Source organism: Buceros rhinoceros, unplaced genomic scaffold, assembly GCF_000710305.1.
Source record: "Buceros rhinoceros silvestris isolate BGI_N320 unplaced genomic scaffold, ASM71030v1 scaffold1438, whole genome shotgun sequence".
Classification (NCBI taxonomy): domain Eukaryota; kingdom Metazoa; phylum Chordata; class Aves; order Bucerotiformes; family Bucerotidae; genus Buceros; species Buceros rhinoceros.
Window position 1 is genome coordinate 40,354 of NW_010428522.1, and position 17,829 is coordinate 58,182.

The following is a 17,829-nucleotide window of genomic DNA, read 5'->3' on the forward strand; positions in this document are numbered from 1 at the left end:
CACCCTGCCCAAGCCACAGCAACTCACAAGTCCTCTCCTGCAGGAGACTGTAGCTTGTACTGACGCTCCCCAAAGCCATTGAGATAGAGGACCTGAATCCACTGTTTAAACTCTCAGAGCTCATCCAGGTGTCTGCAGATCTTGATTCCATCCTGGGCTCTCACCCTGTATCTTGCTGTAAGAACTCGAAGTGAAAAGTCTCCACGCACTACGGATATTTTCGACAGAGACCACACCAGCCTAGCCCAGACTCTCTTTTTCACAGCTTCGTACTTTTGGACCCTCCAGTTCTGCTTTCAGCTCTGGAAAGGCAGTGACTGGGACAGAGAGATTGTCACTCGAAGTTAGGGAAGGAAAGTTACTGGCTTTGGGTTCATGACTATCTCAGACATCAGATGCTAAGCATGGGTCCTTGGATGCTTTTCACTCGGGCGAAAGAGTCCTCTTCCTCACTCAGAGTCACTGTGCATCAGGCATCATTCCCACGTGACAGTTTGGATGCAGCCATCCTCTTTTAGAGGGTCAAGGATGTGGATTGTCCCATGCACCTCAGGGGCAGAGAACAGTGCTGGAGAGTTTGATTCACCTGTGCAGACCCAGAGCATCTTTCCTAAGTGTGATTCTCTGCCACTTGGCTGGAAGATCACCTTCTGCCCTGGACAACATCTGTAACCGATACTCTTCCTGTGGCTGCAGAGATGCTCAGACACAGCCGGGCAGCCAACAGCCACTGTAACAAACAGGCCTTATTTGGGTGATATCTAGCTCACACCTTTGTGTGTGAGGGTGTGATCCCTCACACCTTTGAAATGCTAATTTCAATACACTGACCTCTGAAGTTAGGTTGTATGATGCTCATTGGTGTACATCTATGGGCACAGCTTAGCCACAGCAGCCTGACCTCCACCATGGCAGCTGCCCCCTCTGAGGGACTATTTTCCTGACCAAACCCATGCTGGCACCTGTCCTTGCTGACCCTTAACCTTACGGTGCCATCAGTCACTAGTACCTGACCTTCAGCTACTGGACAGGCTGCTCAGCATGTCCCACGCAGGAGGGTGAGCTGCGGTGCACCCCAGAGAGAACAGCTATCGCCACTTTGCTGTGAGCTACCTGAGCCACCGAGGTTTCTCTGCTTTCATCTGTGGCTACTGGTGCAAGAGGTGAAAAGGGGAGATGGCGTTCAGCCTGTACCTGCCTGGCCCACAGCCTTGGCACAGCCTGCACAGGGCATGAATTCCTCATCTCTCTGTGGTCCATACACGGTAGCATCCCACTGGCAGACGTGACTTGGCATGAGGAAATCTGGAGCAGCAGGCTGAGAGATCGTTTGCAGCAGAAACACCTCAGGAGCATCCACCAAGCCCCTTTATGGACAACAAAGATGCAAAGCATTACTTTAGCTTCCAGGCAACTTCTTCCCCAGATATCTGAGAAGAACGGAGGGCAGCACCAAACCAGCTCAGTCTCGTGTCTCCGTTACATCTCTGTGTGTCTCTGGCTGGGGAAGTGTTGGGACTGGAGGCTGGATGCCTCTGCGTGTCTGGCACTGAGAGAGCAAAATGCACACAGGGCTCTGGAGATGGAGGAGGTTAGCCTGACCTAAAGGCTTCACCGTGACCCAGCACTCCGAGCTGCAGTAGCGAAGGTGTGCCAAGAACTTTGCCTCCCTTGCAAAATTTGTGGGCTGCATAGGGCCACGCTGAGATCTTCTGCTTGATGAGGGCTCAGCAGCCTGCTGTAAGAGGAAGGGCTGATGTTTCGGAAGGAGAGAAAAAAAGAAAACAAAAAAAAAAAGGCAAAAAAGAAATCAATCACAGCATGTCCTGGAGCAGCCGCATTGGAAATTCAGTCACGCCTTTGAGCAAAGGGGCTGATGATTTGCCAGTGTGAAGGCTGTGGAGCAGCAATTCGGGCTGCAGGAGCTGTTTCCTCATTCCTGTTGCAGAGCTTTCCTGATGCCAGTGGAGGAGTTCAATGGTTCTGCACCTCGTTACTGCTCAGTAGCTGCCTGCTCCGAAATGAGTCTTTTCCTCTGCTCCCGACACTCCCTTTCCTGGTGAGACATACACTCACAAAAGACTTGGAGGTAGTCAAAACAGATTAGGCAAGGAAAGGTGAAGTTTGCTGTGCCTGGGGGAAACTGAGGCAGAAACGCTGCCACCTGCACTCCCATTTCAAACCCTCACAGTGTGGTTTGCTGGGCGTATCAGATTTTTGTACCTCTGCACTGCTCAGAAAAATCCTGGGCTGGAGGGGTGGAATTTAATAATGTTACAGTCAGTATTTTAATGACTATTTCACAAGCAATATGGGGAAAGCTTATTTTGGCTTGATTTGAAAGAAAAACAAAGATATTCATACATGTGGTTGGAGGACTAGATATAATATTTGTTATTTCTATATCTGAATCTGTATTTTGTGGGATTATGTTTAATCATGAGCATCTAGAGACCGCTGAGGTGTGACAGTGACACACCAGTTATTACCACTCGTGGACCAAAGTCACCAGAATGGGCTTTGCTAGTATTACTACTTCATGATAGGTAATTAATTTTTACTACTTAATAGCAAGTGTTTACTTGGAGGCCTTTTTTTAATTGTTGTCTTAAGTAGCTTTCAATTAGATGCTCCATGAAACAGAGAGCACCCCCTTTCCGTGCAGCTCGGAGAGCTGAGCACAGGGTGTTGGCGTCCTCCTCCCAAACACCCTCCCCCAGGACATGTCGTGCTTTACAATCCCCAGCTTTTTTTGCTGTTGATAAATAAAAATGAAAAGTTCTCATTTTCTAGAGCCCTAATCTCATGATTTGATAGAGATCTTGCTCCTGCACTTCTTACCGGTACTTTCCACTGTAGGAGGATAACGAGGGAGTATGTGCCAGAGAGCATTAAGACAGCTCTGTTTGCATCCTTGGCTTAGCTGACTGCAACCATCTGTCTTGTCTGAGGGTAACTCTCAGTACGGAAAAGACTCCAGCTCTCTCATCCAGGGAGAGTATTCCTAGAAAGGCTATAAAAAAACCCCCAGCGCCTGAAGCTTTGAGAACCAGGAGAGAAAACTAAAAGAGGAAGTTGTTTTTGAGAGGTGCAAGAGAACCGGGGGGACGAAGGGGAAGGAGTTGGACTTTCCTATGAAGAATAATAAAGAAAAATACCTCCTTTTTGTTGCTCTGCCCAAGTGACGTTATTTGTCACATAACAGAAACTGATTTTCCTTGAACCAACTCAGATGATAGTCCTTGCATCTGTGAAAGGAGCATGGGAAGGAGAAAAGAGGTGTCCATTTTCACGAGAGAACCCCTTCCATGGCCTTTTAGACTCTTGTTTTTCAAGACAAAATAAAACATAAAAGGAAAGAGAAAGGGCTGGAATCAACTCTTGCAGCCTTGATGGTTGTGAAACCATCATTGTAGACAGCAAGGTATGAAACTAAACCCAAATCTTCTGCTCTCAAAGAATGACAGGAGAAGAGAAAGCAAGAAGCCAGCGTTGTGGGGTCTTGCAGCACACTTCTTTGGATCATGCCTTGAAGATGAGAGAAAAATCAGGCTGTGAGCCAAGACAAATCAAAACACAATGTCAGAGTGACCTTTGCTTTCTTTTATGGTCCTCACGATACTTCAGCCAGCGAGGCACAGATACAGAGTTCCATCAGCAACAAACAAGGGGACCTCCAGGTCATAAGGAGGGTCAGGCATCACTTTCAGCTGCCAAGTAGGCACCAGGGAGCAAACGTACATCTCTCTGGCAGCTCAGAGAGTACAGTCCTGCTTTTCTAGCTGGGGTTTAAGCCTGCAGCCCCTGCCTTGGTCTAGGCAGAGGGAATAGTCCCCGGGTTCAGTTGATCTTAAGCTTGGACACCCAAATGAGAAGTTCTTGAGCGTCAGATGAAAGATCTGGAAACATGTGGATGCCTCCAGCTGAGCGAATCCTTCTCTGGACCCACTGTAATCCGAGGGGAGAACTGGCACTTTCAGGGTGTGATTCATCTGAATATTTTAGACGTTAGCTTTAGGTTGGGATTAATCATTCCTGACTACAGTAATCCTGTTGTGCAAGTGCAGAGTGTGATTTGTGGTCCAAGAATATAACTCAAGTCAGAACTGATCACTGCTGACCTCTCGACATCAGCTCCATCTTCTAGTCACTGGGAAGACCACCTCTGCTTGGGCAGCACTGACAAGCAGTTGTGGAGGATTTTCTCCTTGCTCGGAAGGACCTTCTTTCATAGCTCAGCCTCTTGCTCCAGAACAAGTGAAGCAGGCAGTTGTTTTGGTGTGGCAGATGTTCTCCTAAAACTCCGAGAAGTGCACCATAAATGTCAGTTCTTGATAAATGTAACGTGCTGATCATAAGTCATGAGGTCACTTAGTGGTAGAGGTATTAGCATGCCAGGATGACTGAGGAAGGAGATCCATATAGTTAATCAACTTGTAGAGTTTGGAAGTGACAAGAATGAGAAAGATCCTCTCCTGCTGCTGTCATGGTATCACTCCATCCCAAAGAAGTTTTTTTCTCATGTGGTCATAAATGCAGTGGACGTGCACGTTCAAATCCATCCATTTCCTTTGGCATGAGTTATCATGAGTCTGCAAGTTGTTCTTTGTCCAGGCAGATTTTCTTTCCCCTCTTCTTGTGCTGCTTGAAGGATGAAGTTTCCCAAGGCAAAGGGAGAGAAAATGGGATTGGAAGGACATCAAGGAGACCGGCTTAACCTCTGGTACTAATCCTCCAGAAACAGTGACAGGATGCGACATTTCCAGTTCTGCGCAGCATTTCTCCATGCCAACATTTCCTCTTTTCAGTCACCATCATTTTTCTCAGGGGAGAACTGCACAGGGGCCTGGACTCTGTTAGACATGGGCAGAGAGGATGGATTTATGACTGAGGGCAGAAGGATGTCCTTACAGGCAATGAGGCGCTGAGAAACAGGAAGATAAACTCCTCTAAAGTGGTAGACACCTCCTAGACATGAAAAATCTGGGTCTGAGGGTAGGATGAAGAGCAGGGACCAGCCAGCCTGGTGAGGGCAGCTGAGGGAAGGGCTGAGACAGCCTTGCACACAGCCTGAAGATAGCTGTTAGAATTAGAAGATTAATCTAGCCATGTCTGATCTAACATCAGACCTGCAGCTGCCCTGGGTGAACATAACTCTAGTGATACCAGAGCATCAAGATGGGCTGAAGACAACGTGGCATTGATGCCACATATACAGAAAAGGTTGACACACTCAATGCCACAGAGCAAGGATTCAGATGCCTTTGGCAGGAGCTGATGTAGCTTTCACCATGGGCAGAGCCAAAACTGGGGCAATCAGGAGCTCGTGGCGATGGAGAATTTATCAGAAGCAGGAAAATGTGGTGGGGTGAAGGTGGTAGTGAACACAAGGCATTGCATGAGATTGCTTAGTGGTGGGGAGGAAACATGGGATGGTGTAGAACTGGGATCCTGACCCCTGGCTTTTATAAATGGAATTGCTTCTTTTGAATGAGAAAGGATGGATTCTCTCCGGTATTTTGTGATTGGGTTCAGATATCTAGCTTGTCTTCTCTGTTTCCCTGCACTTCTGCAAGGGAGTGTTCGTACCAGCCCTGCATCTCCTGGCCACAGGGCTCTGCTGGTTTACTCAGGTCCAGATGAACCCTGGCAAGGGCCAGGGATTTGTATGTGCTCTCTTGGATAAAACGTACCCTGTGCTCTCTCTGTTACTGGGTCTGCCAGTCCTACTGCAAAGAAGGATGTGCTAGGCTGCAACTCGACTGGAGATTAACTGTACCCCGTGTCTGGTTGTATTTCACAGCAGAAATGGTGGCTGGTTTTTGCAGTCACTCAAGGCACGTTCTCCCTGGCAAACAAAACACCTTGCTGGGTTCAGAAGGAGATCGTGACCCCACCACTTGACTGTGGAAGCTCGCACTTCAGGCAAAATAGATCCCTCCCCCACTAAAAGCTGCTCTGGTCTTGTGCTTGGACTGTGAAGGTCTGGATTTTCACGTTTCAGCGGTGGCTTAAGCATCTCCCTCGTGGAGAGACAGAGCAGAGTAAATACAGATAAACAGTGTTTGTTCTCCTCTAATTTGGGTGATGCTGGATTTGCCCTCTGCCCAAATAATCTAATTCCTGTCTCAATTTCCTGCTATCTCAGTGCTTCTCACCCTCTGCATGCCTGCACATTATCAGCACATAAAAACCGTACACAAACCATACACAAACAACAACAACAAAATCCATTGGGGGGCAGTTTGTGGCAAAGAGGAAATAACTGGGGGGAGAAGGCGGGGAGAGCAAGGAGTGGTACTTGTTCTGCCCTGAGGGACTTAATAGAACTGAATAGGCATTATTTCCAATATTAGGGGGGAAAATGTGGTTTGAAACCTATTTCCTCTCAGGTTAATGCTGGAAAGATTTAAAAATAAATAAAGCCAAAGTGCCAGTTGGACCAGCCACACAGCAGAGGCACAATCTGCTGCCAGCAGCTAATCCCAAAAGCTGTGGAGCTGTGATTTGCTCAGGACATGGAAGTGGTGAAGAGGATGGCGGGTAGAAGGCGGTTTTGTAGCAGGAGACCCTGTACTCATGGGCAGGCCAGGTAGAGGCATGAGAAAGCAGATGTGAAGCCTCCTGTGCTGCTGGTTCTGCAGCTTGTGTGGGCTGCAGCAGCAGCACCGAGGTCTCTTCCCCTTGGGCAGCTGCAGATGCTTTGCTCGGTGCATGCAAGTGGATACAACAGCAGCAAAGCGTAGGTCTCAGGGGGGCTAAGCATGAGATTTACCCCACTGTTGTGGGACCAGTCATGAGCCTAACAAGAGCTCCCTGTCCCTGAGCTCTGCCATGACCCATGATGGACAAGCACCCATCTCTCTCTCCCCCTGCCAAATATCACCCCTAGTGATGCTGCGGCAGTGGCAGGAATTCAGATTCGAGAGCTCGGGCAGGTGGGTGCTGAGCTGAGCTCACTGCGTCGCTGTCCTGCCACATGAAGGAACACATGCATCTATCCCCTACCCCATCCCAGGGGATGGGAATCAGTCTCATGACATGCCTCACTCCTTTTAGAGACTGAGCTTAGAAACACCTGAATGGGACAATCAAATCAAGAGGGTGAAAAGACAGAAGGATGAAAGGAAGAGGAGACCCAAGAGGTCTCCTGACAGAGTTTAAGAGAGGGGTTTCTCCATCAACAAAGCTGGAACAAAGCTCTAATTTTATTTCTTTCCCATTCATACCTTCAGCTCAATTCCAGTCTCTGTTGCACAGAAAGGACTTGGTTTATGACCTTGTATTGCTTGGCTTAGTGTTTCAGTTAAACCCTTCACCCAGCCAGCCTTAGGCACTGTTAAAGAAGGTTTTACCACGCTCCCCAAAGCTGACTAACTGTTGGTCTCTGTGTCCCCGTCCCACCCTGGTCCATTGCATTCACCCCTCACAAAAAGGCAGCCCTACAATCACCTTTCCAAAGGTGATCTCCAAAATCAGCAAGGCTGGGTGCAACCTGCATGGCTGGCTCCGGCTATGTCCCGCCTTGTCCCACACCCTTGGGACCCACTTTCCTTTTCCCTCCATATCATCATCAGCAATGTTTTCATTTCCACGTTTCCCTTCTTCCCACTGAGCCCCCCTCTTGCCTGCACCCTCTTCCTGCTTCACGCTGGCAATTACCTGGTCTACTGCTGTCCAAGATGGTGATGACCAGCAACCCCTTGCCTTGGGCCCATCGAGCAGCTGTGATGCTCTCAACCCCGACCAAGGAATCTGTTTGCCTTTAGCTATTTTTTGAGCTGCTGCCAGGGAAGCTTTACAAAAAGGATAGTGTTATTTCTGAAAATGAGTCCCATAAACAAGGATGAATATGACCTCCCCGTTGAGATTTGGGGTTTACTTTAGTGGCTGGGAGATCAGCCAATGAAATGGAAATACCAGAAAACATTATCATAATTACCCCATGGCCTCCTCTGGGGGCAAGGGAAAGGGGAAAAGAAAAAAGCTGAACCAAAACTGATTTAACAGCCTCTGGATAGTATTGTCATTTCACCCTGCCTCCTGCCCTGCATTTCTGCTTTCTCTGAACAAGGGAAGGGAGAAAAAAACAACATTCCTAGATCTTTTCCCCACAAGGAAATTTTTTTTTCCTGGCAGAAGACAGCACTGGGAAGCCAAGAGGTGATAAATATTGAGAAAGAGCAGCAGATGGGTTTTGGCGGCAAAACTGGGGAGGCCAGGCAGGAGCCCCCATCCCTTCCAGCTGCACCTGGTCTGAGCAGCAGGAGCGAAGGGCAAAGCTGTCTTTCCTCACCACCGTGTCCGGGCCCCCAAAGTGTCTATAAAACCCACGCCAAGTAAGCTCAGTGCAGGAATTTGTGCTGAAGCAAGTTAGAGAGGGCTCACGAAAAGGGATTTGCTGTCGGCTCTTCTAGAGTGATTAACTTTTGCAGTGGCACGATGACCTCAAACTACCAAACAGTCGGATTTGGGAGATGTACCTGCCTGTGACACTATTTCTGACTTCTCACAGATATTTCTCTTGCCCCCAGAGCTCATGCCAGCAAAAGCTCTGTTCCTAAATTCCTCAGATCTTCTCAGGGCTGCTAATGTGACTAATTGCTGCGGTCACCAGCTGCCCAAAGGAAAAAAAGAGGTGGGGGGGGTGGGGTGGAAATTTCCCACATCTGATCTGATTTATTTCAGGTGGTGGTTTGAGGGTGGAATTAATTTCAGCTGATCTGTGTGACTCAGTCACTATAAAGGGAACTCTGGGTGGCTATCTAAGATGGGTAAATCTTCTTCTGGATGTCTCTAGCTGGCCAGCAAGGCAGGTATTATGGTGGCAAGGACATATGATGTTTGTTCTTTTCTGTTGGGTAATGGGTATCTGTAGAAAAAGCTCTGGGCTGCAAATGGGTGGGTCTGTAGCAGAGATTCTTGGTGAAAGATGAGTGAAATGGTCAATATGCTGATCTCGGTGACCTATGGCTGCAGTGCTTACTTGGATGAAGTGCTTCTAGCATGTCTTACCTATTTTTCATGGTCCTGAGCAGCAGGTGCAGAGAATGCACAGAGCAGATTGATTTGAGCGTGTCAAACTGGACCATACCTGAATGTACATGGATGTTCCTGGATGCTCAGAAGGCACGAGGCTTCTGTGGCCTTAGAAAAGTGAAGACCTGTAGATATATACGGAAATATCCTTATTCAGTCAATCTTCTGTCCTAACAGACCAACCCCAGGAGCTCTCAGTCCAGGATGTTTGGAGAAAGAGCCAGCTCTTACTGTTATCACCCTCCAGCTTTTGGTGATCAGCAGTTTAAGACTTCCCTGCACCAGAAATTTTCATCCAGGCCATGGTGTTGAACAGCCACTGACAAATTTGTCCTTTAGTAATTTGTCTAATCCGGTTTTGAATCCACAGTTGCGAGTTGCTTACACAATTCATTGTCTTGTTTCTTTTAGACCTTGGTCTCTTCATCTTCTGCCTCCCAGGTCTCAAATTCTGTGAATTTGTGACTAATGTTCCCCCTTTCTCTGCACCACTCAGTATCTCACAGACACCTCTCACACCAGTGTCTCCAGCCCTATCTCTCTCCCAACCCAAGGGATCCAAATCCACTCCAAAGCAGTGGCTGCTTCACCAGCAGTAGCTCCCACCTGCCATGAACTCCTGCAGCCCACACCTCAGTGCTTCTGAAAATTAAGCCGCTTATTTCACTGCCTTGGGATATTCAGACTCCAGAAAGCTGGAATGTACAACTGCTAATGGCTTTTAGCAAGCCGTCCCACAGCGTTTATCGATCAGGTGTTGAGATTGTTTGTCAAAAAGAATCTTTTGCCAAGATCCTAAATATGTCTAATACCATGAGTGCATCTGTATTGCTAAGAAAATGTTCCTGCAGGTTGTTTTTTAACCTTTGACAGCCAGGATGGAAAGATGAACAAGGCATTATCTGAAGAAGAGAAAATCCAGAGCGAGAAAATCAGATGCTCAGGGAAAGGTGATATTGAACAGTTAGAGGTGCTCCAGCAGCCGACAGGTCCAAAGCTGCTCTTTGACAAGGGGTGGGGGCAAGGGATGGAAAGTGGGACAGGAGGGGATGACAAGTTCAGACCATCAGTGCTCAGCCCAGTTTTACTTAGGACTTTAATGTGAGTTATTCAGCAGCAAAGGAGCAGCATTGCCAGACTGTGCAGTTTTTCTAGAGGTCTCTTGAGAATAAGAATCTCCTTCAAGTCACGGGATTTAGTGAAAAATCTCTGTTCTTATTGGTACATGTGTTTCACAGGTTTCAGCCTCCTTGATGCAGGAGAAACACAGAAAGCCTGTCCCAAACATCCTCTTAGCATTCAAACTGGTTTTGCAGAATGGGAGAGAATGGGGAGTTGTGGGCTGTTCGGGTTTTTTTAAGGTTCTGGCAGGTTTTGGAAATTTGAGTATCCAGGGCTCAGGACAGCTGAAAACCTGGGTCAAGTCCAGAGCTCTGCCCCAGCCGTTCTGCCCAGTTCAGTGACTTATCTCCCTTTCTAGGAAGTAAAATTTATTTGCTGTGCCTGGCCTGGAGACAAATCATCCCTCTGGCTGGGAGCTCCCCGCAGCCAAAGGAGCCTGAGGACTGAGCGTGCAAGGGATGAATCATCTGAAATGCCTGAGGTCAGATTCTACTCTGGCCACTATAAATCCAGACCAACTCTTCCAGCTTTGGTGGAATCGCTCAGGGTTTGTGCAGATATAAATGACAGCAGGTTTTGACTCAGAGGTTTTATGTTTCCAATGAAAGAGTTGAAATGCGGGATGTTGCTTTAAATGTGGACAGACCGAACATCTGGAAAGGGATGGCTTTGCTTTGCATTAACGTTAACGCGGTTTTAAAACCAGCTCCCGCTTCTGAAGGATTTTTAGCATGGACTTTTTCCAAGGACATGAAAACTAACTTCTGTTTTACCCTGAATCCCTTTATCAGATCTAGCTACCCGTCTGCATGTCCATTACTGCACCAGCTGCTTAAACATCCACTGCTCCTCTCCATAGGAGCACGCTGGGAAATTGAAGCTGGGTTTGCTTCTAAGCTGGATTTCATTAACTCTCATGTCATTTGTAGTAAGTCTTGCTGGAGAACTGATTGGCCTTCAGCTGGTTAATCTGACTTGCTTTCCCAAATGCATTAACTTAAAATGAGGAAAGGAACCTTAAATCAGTGATTTTGGGGGTGTACAACGAAACGCGATTACTCCTCTTCAGAGTGGTTGAAATGAGCAGCCATCTCCATGGGCAGGCTCTACAATTTATCCCAACTTAACAACATCCTTAATTCAGGACCTGTATTAAGACTATTATACTTGGCTCTTCTGTGCTTTCAAACTTCTTTGGGGTGATCTTGTGGATAAGGATCCCTCTCAGTCCTGATCTCTCAGACTCTTTTGCCATGACTGGCAGAGCACCAAGGATGGTGCTGTGAAACCTAAAAGGTTTCACAAAGGTGGCCAGAGCCTGCAGGTCAGAGCCTGCAAGGGAGGCTTGCCAGTAGATGGATATGGTCCACAAATTTCCTCATCCCCCTCTATGCTGCAAACCACAAAGCACCTAAGATCTGCATCACTCATTCAAACCTAAGGCAGAAATTTAATGTAGGAGAAGGTTACTGTGGTTAGGTTAAGTGTCTGGGTCTGTTGGGGGAACAGAGGAGGGAAGAACCAAGGCAGCATCATCCCAGTGTAGCTGGTACAGTGGAGTTTCCACCCAATCCTGTCAAACTGACCTGGGAGAAAGGTTCTTCCTAATCTCAGACTCTGGCAGTGGGACTGCTCCTGGATGTCTGAGCAGGACACACCAGCACTAGATCAAAGCTCTGTACATTTTAACAACCAAAGTGTTCGCAGAACAAGCCTTCCCCACGGTTGTACCCCAAGCTTCCCAAGGCCAGTCATGCCCGTTGGGAATGTGCCAGCTTCATAAAGCAAGTATCAGCAAGCAGCAAACACAAGAGGGTGAAACAGGCTGTGGGTAAAGCACCCTCCCCGTCCCCCCTTCTTTTTGTCCATTGATATCTGGAGACCCTATAGGAGGAGAAATCTCATCTTCCCAGGATGATGCTCACAAATTCTTTCCTCTAAGCCTTCAGCCTTTTGGGAGCAGATGCTGTCAGCTCACAGCCCTGCCTTGGTACAAGATTAGGTACAAGCAGCCTCACCCCTATGAGCTGGGACATGCCACCCCAGAAATTGCTCCCTTCCTGTGTGTGCATGTGTGTGGTGTGAGCAGCTTCAGCCTGAGCCTCCTTTGCTGTGTACACATGATGATTCCATGTGGTGTCTTGTAAGAGGTGTTGCTTGGGACACTGATTGCTGAGAGAATGGAGATCCACAGAGCAAAGCTAGTGGAGGGAACTGCTGATGCAAAGGAGATTTTGCATTCGAAACACCTGCCTTACCTAGGAAGTTTGTGTCCTGCTGCTCTTCACATGCTGAGGTTTAACCTCATTTCTCCCCATCACTGCAGGTGGATGCTGATGATGTCATCACCAAAGAGGAGCAGATCTTCCTACTGCTAAAAGCCAAGGCTAAGTGCGAACGACACCTGAAAGCCAAGGTGTATGGTGAGTGTTCCCACAACAACTCAGACTGCATATCTGGAGCTGGGTCCCTCTCTGCTCAACCCCAGCCCTTCCCCTCAGCCCCACACACAGAGCATGTGAGGGGAGCAGCTGAAGAAGGACCAACATATTGGTTTTGCAGGTTTGACTATAGCGAAGATCTTTCAGCACAAGATGCAGGGAAACAAAGTTGTCACAACCTCCTTCTGCTCCAGAACTCCAGATGCCAAGGGGTCAGGAGGATGCAAGAGTCACGGCCATGGGCTTACAGTCCTTATCACTAGACCCAAAGTCCAGGCAAAGCCTGGGAGATAGCATCACCTATCAGTTTTCCCAAGATCCTTTGCAGCAAGACAGCAGTGGTAGGGGATAACAAATTACCCTTCCAACACCACTCTCTGACTTACTCTATTCTCCTCAAATGGGCCCAAGCTCAGCTAAGCCTCTTTCTTCCACTTCCTTTCTATTTTGGTCTGCAAAATCACTACCAGATGTAGGGCTGGAGGGAGAAGGGAGGGAGAAAGCTCTCTCATGTGGGTAGCAAAGTAATCATCCCCTGTTGGTTTCTTTCATTGTTTTCACATGTGCTCATTATTGGTACCAGGGCTGAGTGCTGAGGCACCCTGCACCCACCCAGCTAGTCCTGGGTGGGCATCCTGTCCCTTCTCCCTCTGTTGCCTGAGAGAAGGGGACGAGCTGGAATGCTTCCCGCCTTGCTTGTTGCATCTTGGAGATCTCTCCTCTCACAGCCATCACTGTGGGAATATCTGGAGACATCACCATCAGAGGGAAAGGTCCCCAAAGCCAGCTGTGATTTTAGAGCAGTTGTCTGCCCAACTGGTGTCCTCCTCCTGTAGGAAAGGACAGCAAGGGGCTGTATAAACCCAGCCTACAATTTATTCCAGAGCTCCAGCTTTACATCAGCCAAAACCTCAAGCCACATCCTCTGTTGGTTCTTTGTCCCATTCACCCAATGCCCAATTAACACCTCATTTAAAAATACATGTGCAAAGGCATTTCCTTCTGTTGTACTATAGACCACCTTGGGATCTGGTGATATCAACCAACTGGTCTCGCCCTCACACCCTATTTTCTAACTCTTATTTATGAGACTGTCAGCATTTAGTATTGCTCTCTCTCCTAGGCTGTCAGCTGCAGTTTTGGTAGGGCTGAGGAGATGTGTATGACTTTGGGCCCTTGACCGTGGTCATTTTGGTAGAGCAAAGGAATCAAATCACAGAGCTTTGCAAACGTGCCCTTGGTTCTGTTTTGAGACCTGGTTCTGCAACTGAGGCCAGCATTAGCTCTGCCATTGACTGGAACAGAAGGAAATCTAATACAGTCATTTAGATACCTTGTGGCCCCGTGTCCCGTCTCTGGAAAATCCGATCTTGAGCTGCTGGTGCAATAAAACTCATGTCTCTGCTCCATCATCTGTAGCAAATCTCTGCCCAATACCAAATAGCACAGCCAGGAGGAAGAATCATCTTGATGTCAATACTCACAGCAGTATATTCAAGGCTTTAAAGACTCAGGGCAATCTTTAACAATAGGTAATTCAATCAAATTAATCTGCAAAAGGTCCACTAATCCAAAGGCAGAATGAATTCTGATTTAACCTTTCCCAATAAATGTTTTCTTAAGAAGCTGTAAAAGATCCTCCAGTGGCAGCACCTCCGTAGGACCCCAGAAATTCACTCTAGCACTTCACAAGCAAGGCAGTAAGTTGCCAGACCATCTCTGAGCTGGTCTAAAGAGTTGATGGGCACAGAGGATTTGGCAATTTGGAAAAGATCTTCCCTTGCGGAAGAGCTGCCATCCACAGGTTTTTAGACCCCTGGAGACGCAAGGTGGTAACATTGCAGGGTATTTGCGAACAGACTAACTCAGTCTCTGTTCTGCAGTGCTTGTTCCCTCGCTCTGCAGGACTCAAAGGAGACAGACAGTTTCAGATCCTCTTGTGGAGGGAGGGGCGACAGAACAAAAGGCTGTAATCTGCACTGTGTTAGCTTAATGCAATTAATTGTTTGGCTAAAGCTCAGAAGTTTGCTTTTTGCGCAGAGTCTTCAGAGCCCAGGGTGAAAAGTGGTTAGGTCCAGTTCTTCCCTCCTTTGAAGGTATGGAAACTGGGGCCTGGTTTCTATGTGTACTCATCACCCAAGGGCATACAAGTCTGTGTCCTTTTCAGCCAGATGGAGAACCTGATCCTGCCACCTCTTCCCTCGCTGCACACCCAAAAGAAAAAGCCTGGGAAAGCTGACATGCTCTTCACAATAAAGATGCACCAGCCTTCACCCACAGACAGTATTTACGGGGGCAAAGTGGTTGAGACCGGGAGCAATGTAAAACCTGGATGGCCACCTCAAACCTTCAGGCAGTCTTCTGTGTTATCACTCAATATTTCTGAGGAGCACCTGCTTGGGTGGCAGGAGCACTTTTCTAACTGCTGTAGAGAACTTGGGTTTTGTTACCACCCTGTCATGTCCCCTGTCTGGCTTGTCTTTGGATTTTTATTGGTGTAGAACAGAGTTCTCCCTCACAGCATGTTTGTATTTTGGCTCTGCAAGAATCAGCCTTTCCTGTAAGGAAAACAAGTGACTGAGCAGACAGGCAGAGAGCTGTGCCCAGGTCCGCTTGACCATCTCTTTAATAATAAGGGCAGCTGATGGTGTTATGTGCCGCTATATCTATCTGCTGGCAGTGCAGACTGATGGTCTCCATGGCAGATGCACAAAGGTCCTCAACTCTTTGCAAGATCTCCCCTGTGGCAGCCAGCTGTGCTCCTTCCTGTCTTGACAGCTCCCAGCGCCTCCTGAAAGCAAGGCTGGAGCCTAAACCCCTGCCCAGTTTTACTTTTCAGAGAGTGATGAATAGGTCCCACTCCAAAGGCTGCAAGTGTAGAACAGACATATTTTTTATTAGAGGTGGGGCAAGCCCTGCTGGGAAGAATGTTTGCAAGATCATAGGGAGCAGTTCACCCCTTGGCCTGAAATGATTTGTTCATCTGCCAGGTATTCAAAGGGCAAAAGGGAAGAGGCACAGTCCAGCCTCTTTAATATACATATAAAACATAAGAAAACAAAACAACAGCAATGAAAGTGACAAAAAAAAAAAAACCAACAAAACCAAAACAAATCAGCCCAGGCTAAAGGTATGTGATGCAGGAGGCAGCATAAGCTCCTGGTTCAATCTCCCTGGGTTACAGTTAGTTTCTGGAAGTCTTCTGAATGAGAGAAACTGTCCCCACGTGGTCGATAAATGGCCATAAGAATCCTACAGAAGACCCTGGAGAGATTGCGCAACCTGCCCTCTCTGTGCATAATAAAGCAGAGCTGCTCCATGGCATCCTGGAGGTCAAAGGATCTGCCTTGCAAAAGGGAGTAAGGGGGTGTGGTTTCACCCTCTTACAGTGGCACAATGAACCTGAAGAAGTTACCCATAAAGCAAAAGTCACGGTTATTGGAGTCATTATGAATTTGAGCCGAGGTCATCGCAGTGTTGGTGATAGTCATGTGCAGCAGAGGAGGATTACTGATGACCTTGAACATCTGAGCTCCTTCTACAGTTGGTGGACAGAGAAGAGCATCATTTGGGGTGGCGTCTGCCTCCCAGCTGTCTCCAGATGTTGATCACAGATTAAATCCAATGATCGAATGCTGATTTAGATGTATCAATTAACACGCTGCAGTATTATATGGTTACTGATGATGATGGTGTGATCCTTAGGAGGGCAGCCTAGCATGAGGTAGCTCAGCTGAAAATGTGGTGGGATCTCTATCTTCAGAGGTTTTCAAAAGTTGGCTAGACAAAGCCATGACTGACCTGACCTCACCTCCTGCTGGTTTTGAAGGTTGGACCAGAGATGTTCAGATGTCCTTTCCAACACACATTTCTATGATTAGTCCTGCCCAGGGGATTAAGGGTCCCAAGCCAACAGCATTGAGTCTCCACAGGGGGATTGATTCCTCCCTATAGATTTCAAGGCTCAAATATTAAAGATTGGTGCAGCAGGTACAAAGCTGGACAAGGAGGGAAGGGAAGGTCTGGGTAAATCATCCATTTTTTACATTGGAAAAACATCTGAAAAAAAACCATCTGAAAGTACCAAAAGGCAAGAGCTGGATGTCAGCTGCTCAACCTCATGATCTGTCTGTAGAGTCAGTATCTCAGGAGCATTGTAGCACCTTCAGCATGTGGGTCATGAGGGACAGCCCTGCAGACAGCCCAGTGGTGTAGGATGTTTGGGAAAGGAGAAAAAGTTCCTGCTTAAAACCCCTGGCCCCAGTCAACAAGGAGTGGCTTTGGGCTTGAGAGTCCCATCTCTCCAGGGAAACTCTTAACCACAAAGGTCGTAGGAGAAGAGGCCTTTGACTCCATGGCTGTTTTAGAGCTGATGTGCACTAGATATTTAATGCAAACTCTTCAGCAAGCGAAGACTTGTGCAGCTAGAGGTCTGGCTTTCACGTCTCCACTCTGGGTTTTTGTCCTGCACTCCTCAGCGTTCAGTGTTACAGCTTGTGGAGGGAGTCGGAAGAAGACTTTGAGAGATGCATGCATTGTTGCGAAAATGCAGGGATACTTCCCTCTTGTGGCTCTTTAAGACATGAGAAATAGGGGTGTGTGCATCTGCAGGCAGCCTCTGCTTCTCCAAGGAGCCTTCTGAGGATCTCTTCCTGCTCTCATCAACACATCCATTTCATAACTGGATTTGAACCAGGCTGAGTGAAGCATTGCTCTTCTACCAGCTCAGAGGCAGCCAGATGGAAGGTGTGAGGAGACAGCAGTAATGTCTCTTCTCTCAGACGAGAAGATGGAGTCCCATGGGCTCCTAATTGCATGTCATGTCCTGAACTAGTCCTACAGGGCATCTCCTCGGCAAAGGGAAGGAGTGACCAGCACAAACCTATCTTCTTGATGTGACAGCTTGGCTAAGAAGGGTCGAGCAGAGCTCAGTTATGGTGACAGAGGTGCTAAGGACCTGTGTATGTACACAGAGGCCAGTTTTCTTGTCACCAGAAAGCATTTGATAGGTATCTCAGAATCTCTTTAAATGCAAGTATGGGCAGGGCCAATGGCACCACTGATTGATGTGACAAAGAGCCTTTTTTGGAGGAAGTTTGTTTTTCAGCTGGATGAGCTTCCTGGTCTGGTTTATCTTGCAGCCACAAAAACAAGAGAGACATCACAGGGCAAGGAGCAGCGCCAGGAAAGAAAGGTGTTGGTGGAAGCAGTCCTGCCTTGAGCGTTA

The 17,829-nt window shown here is 47.7% G+C and overlaps 1 protein-coding gene across 1 annotated transcript in view; it reads left to right on the top strand.

Moving 5' to 3' along the window:
* Positions 1-12,487: 12,487 nt before the first annotated feature.
* PTH1R (parathyroid hormone 1 receptor) overlaps positions 12,488-17,829 on the top strand; it is a gene marked incomplete at its 5' end in the record, with an annotated part of 55,147 nt that continues 49,805 nt past the window's right edge. The window contains one exon of the mRNA XM_010142309.1: positions 12,488-12,584. Within this exon, the coding sequence (XP_010140611.1) occupies positions 12,488-12,584 (97 nt within the window). The remainder of the gene's footprint in view (positions 12,585-17,829) is intronic.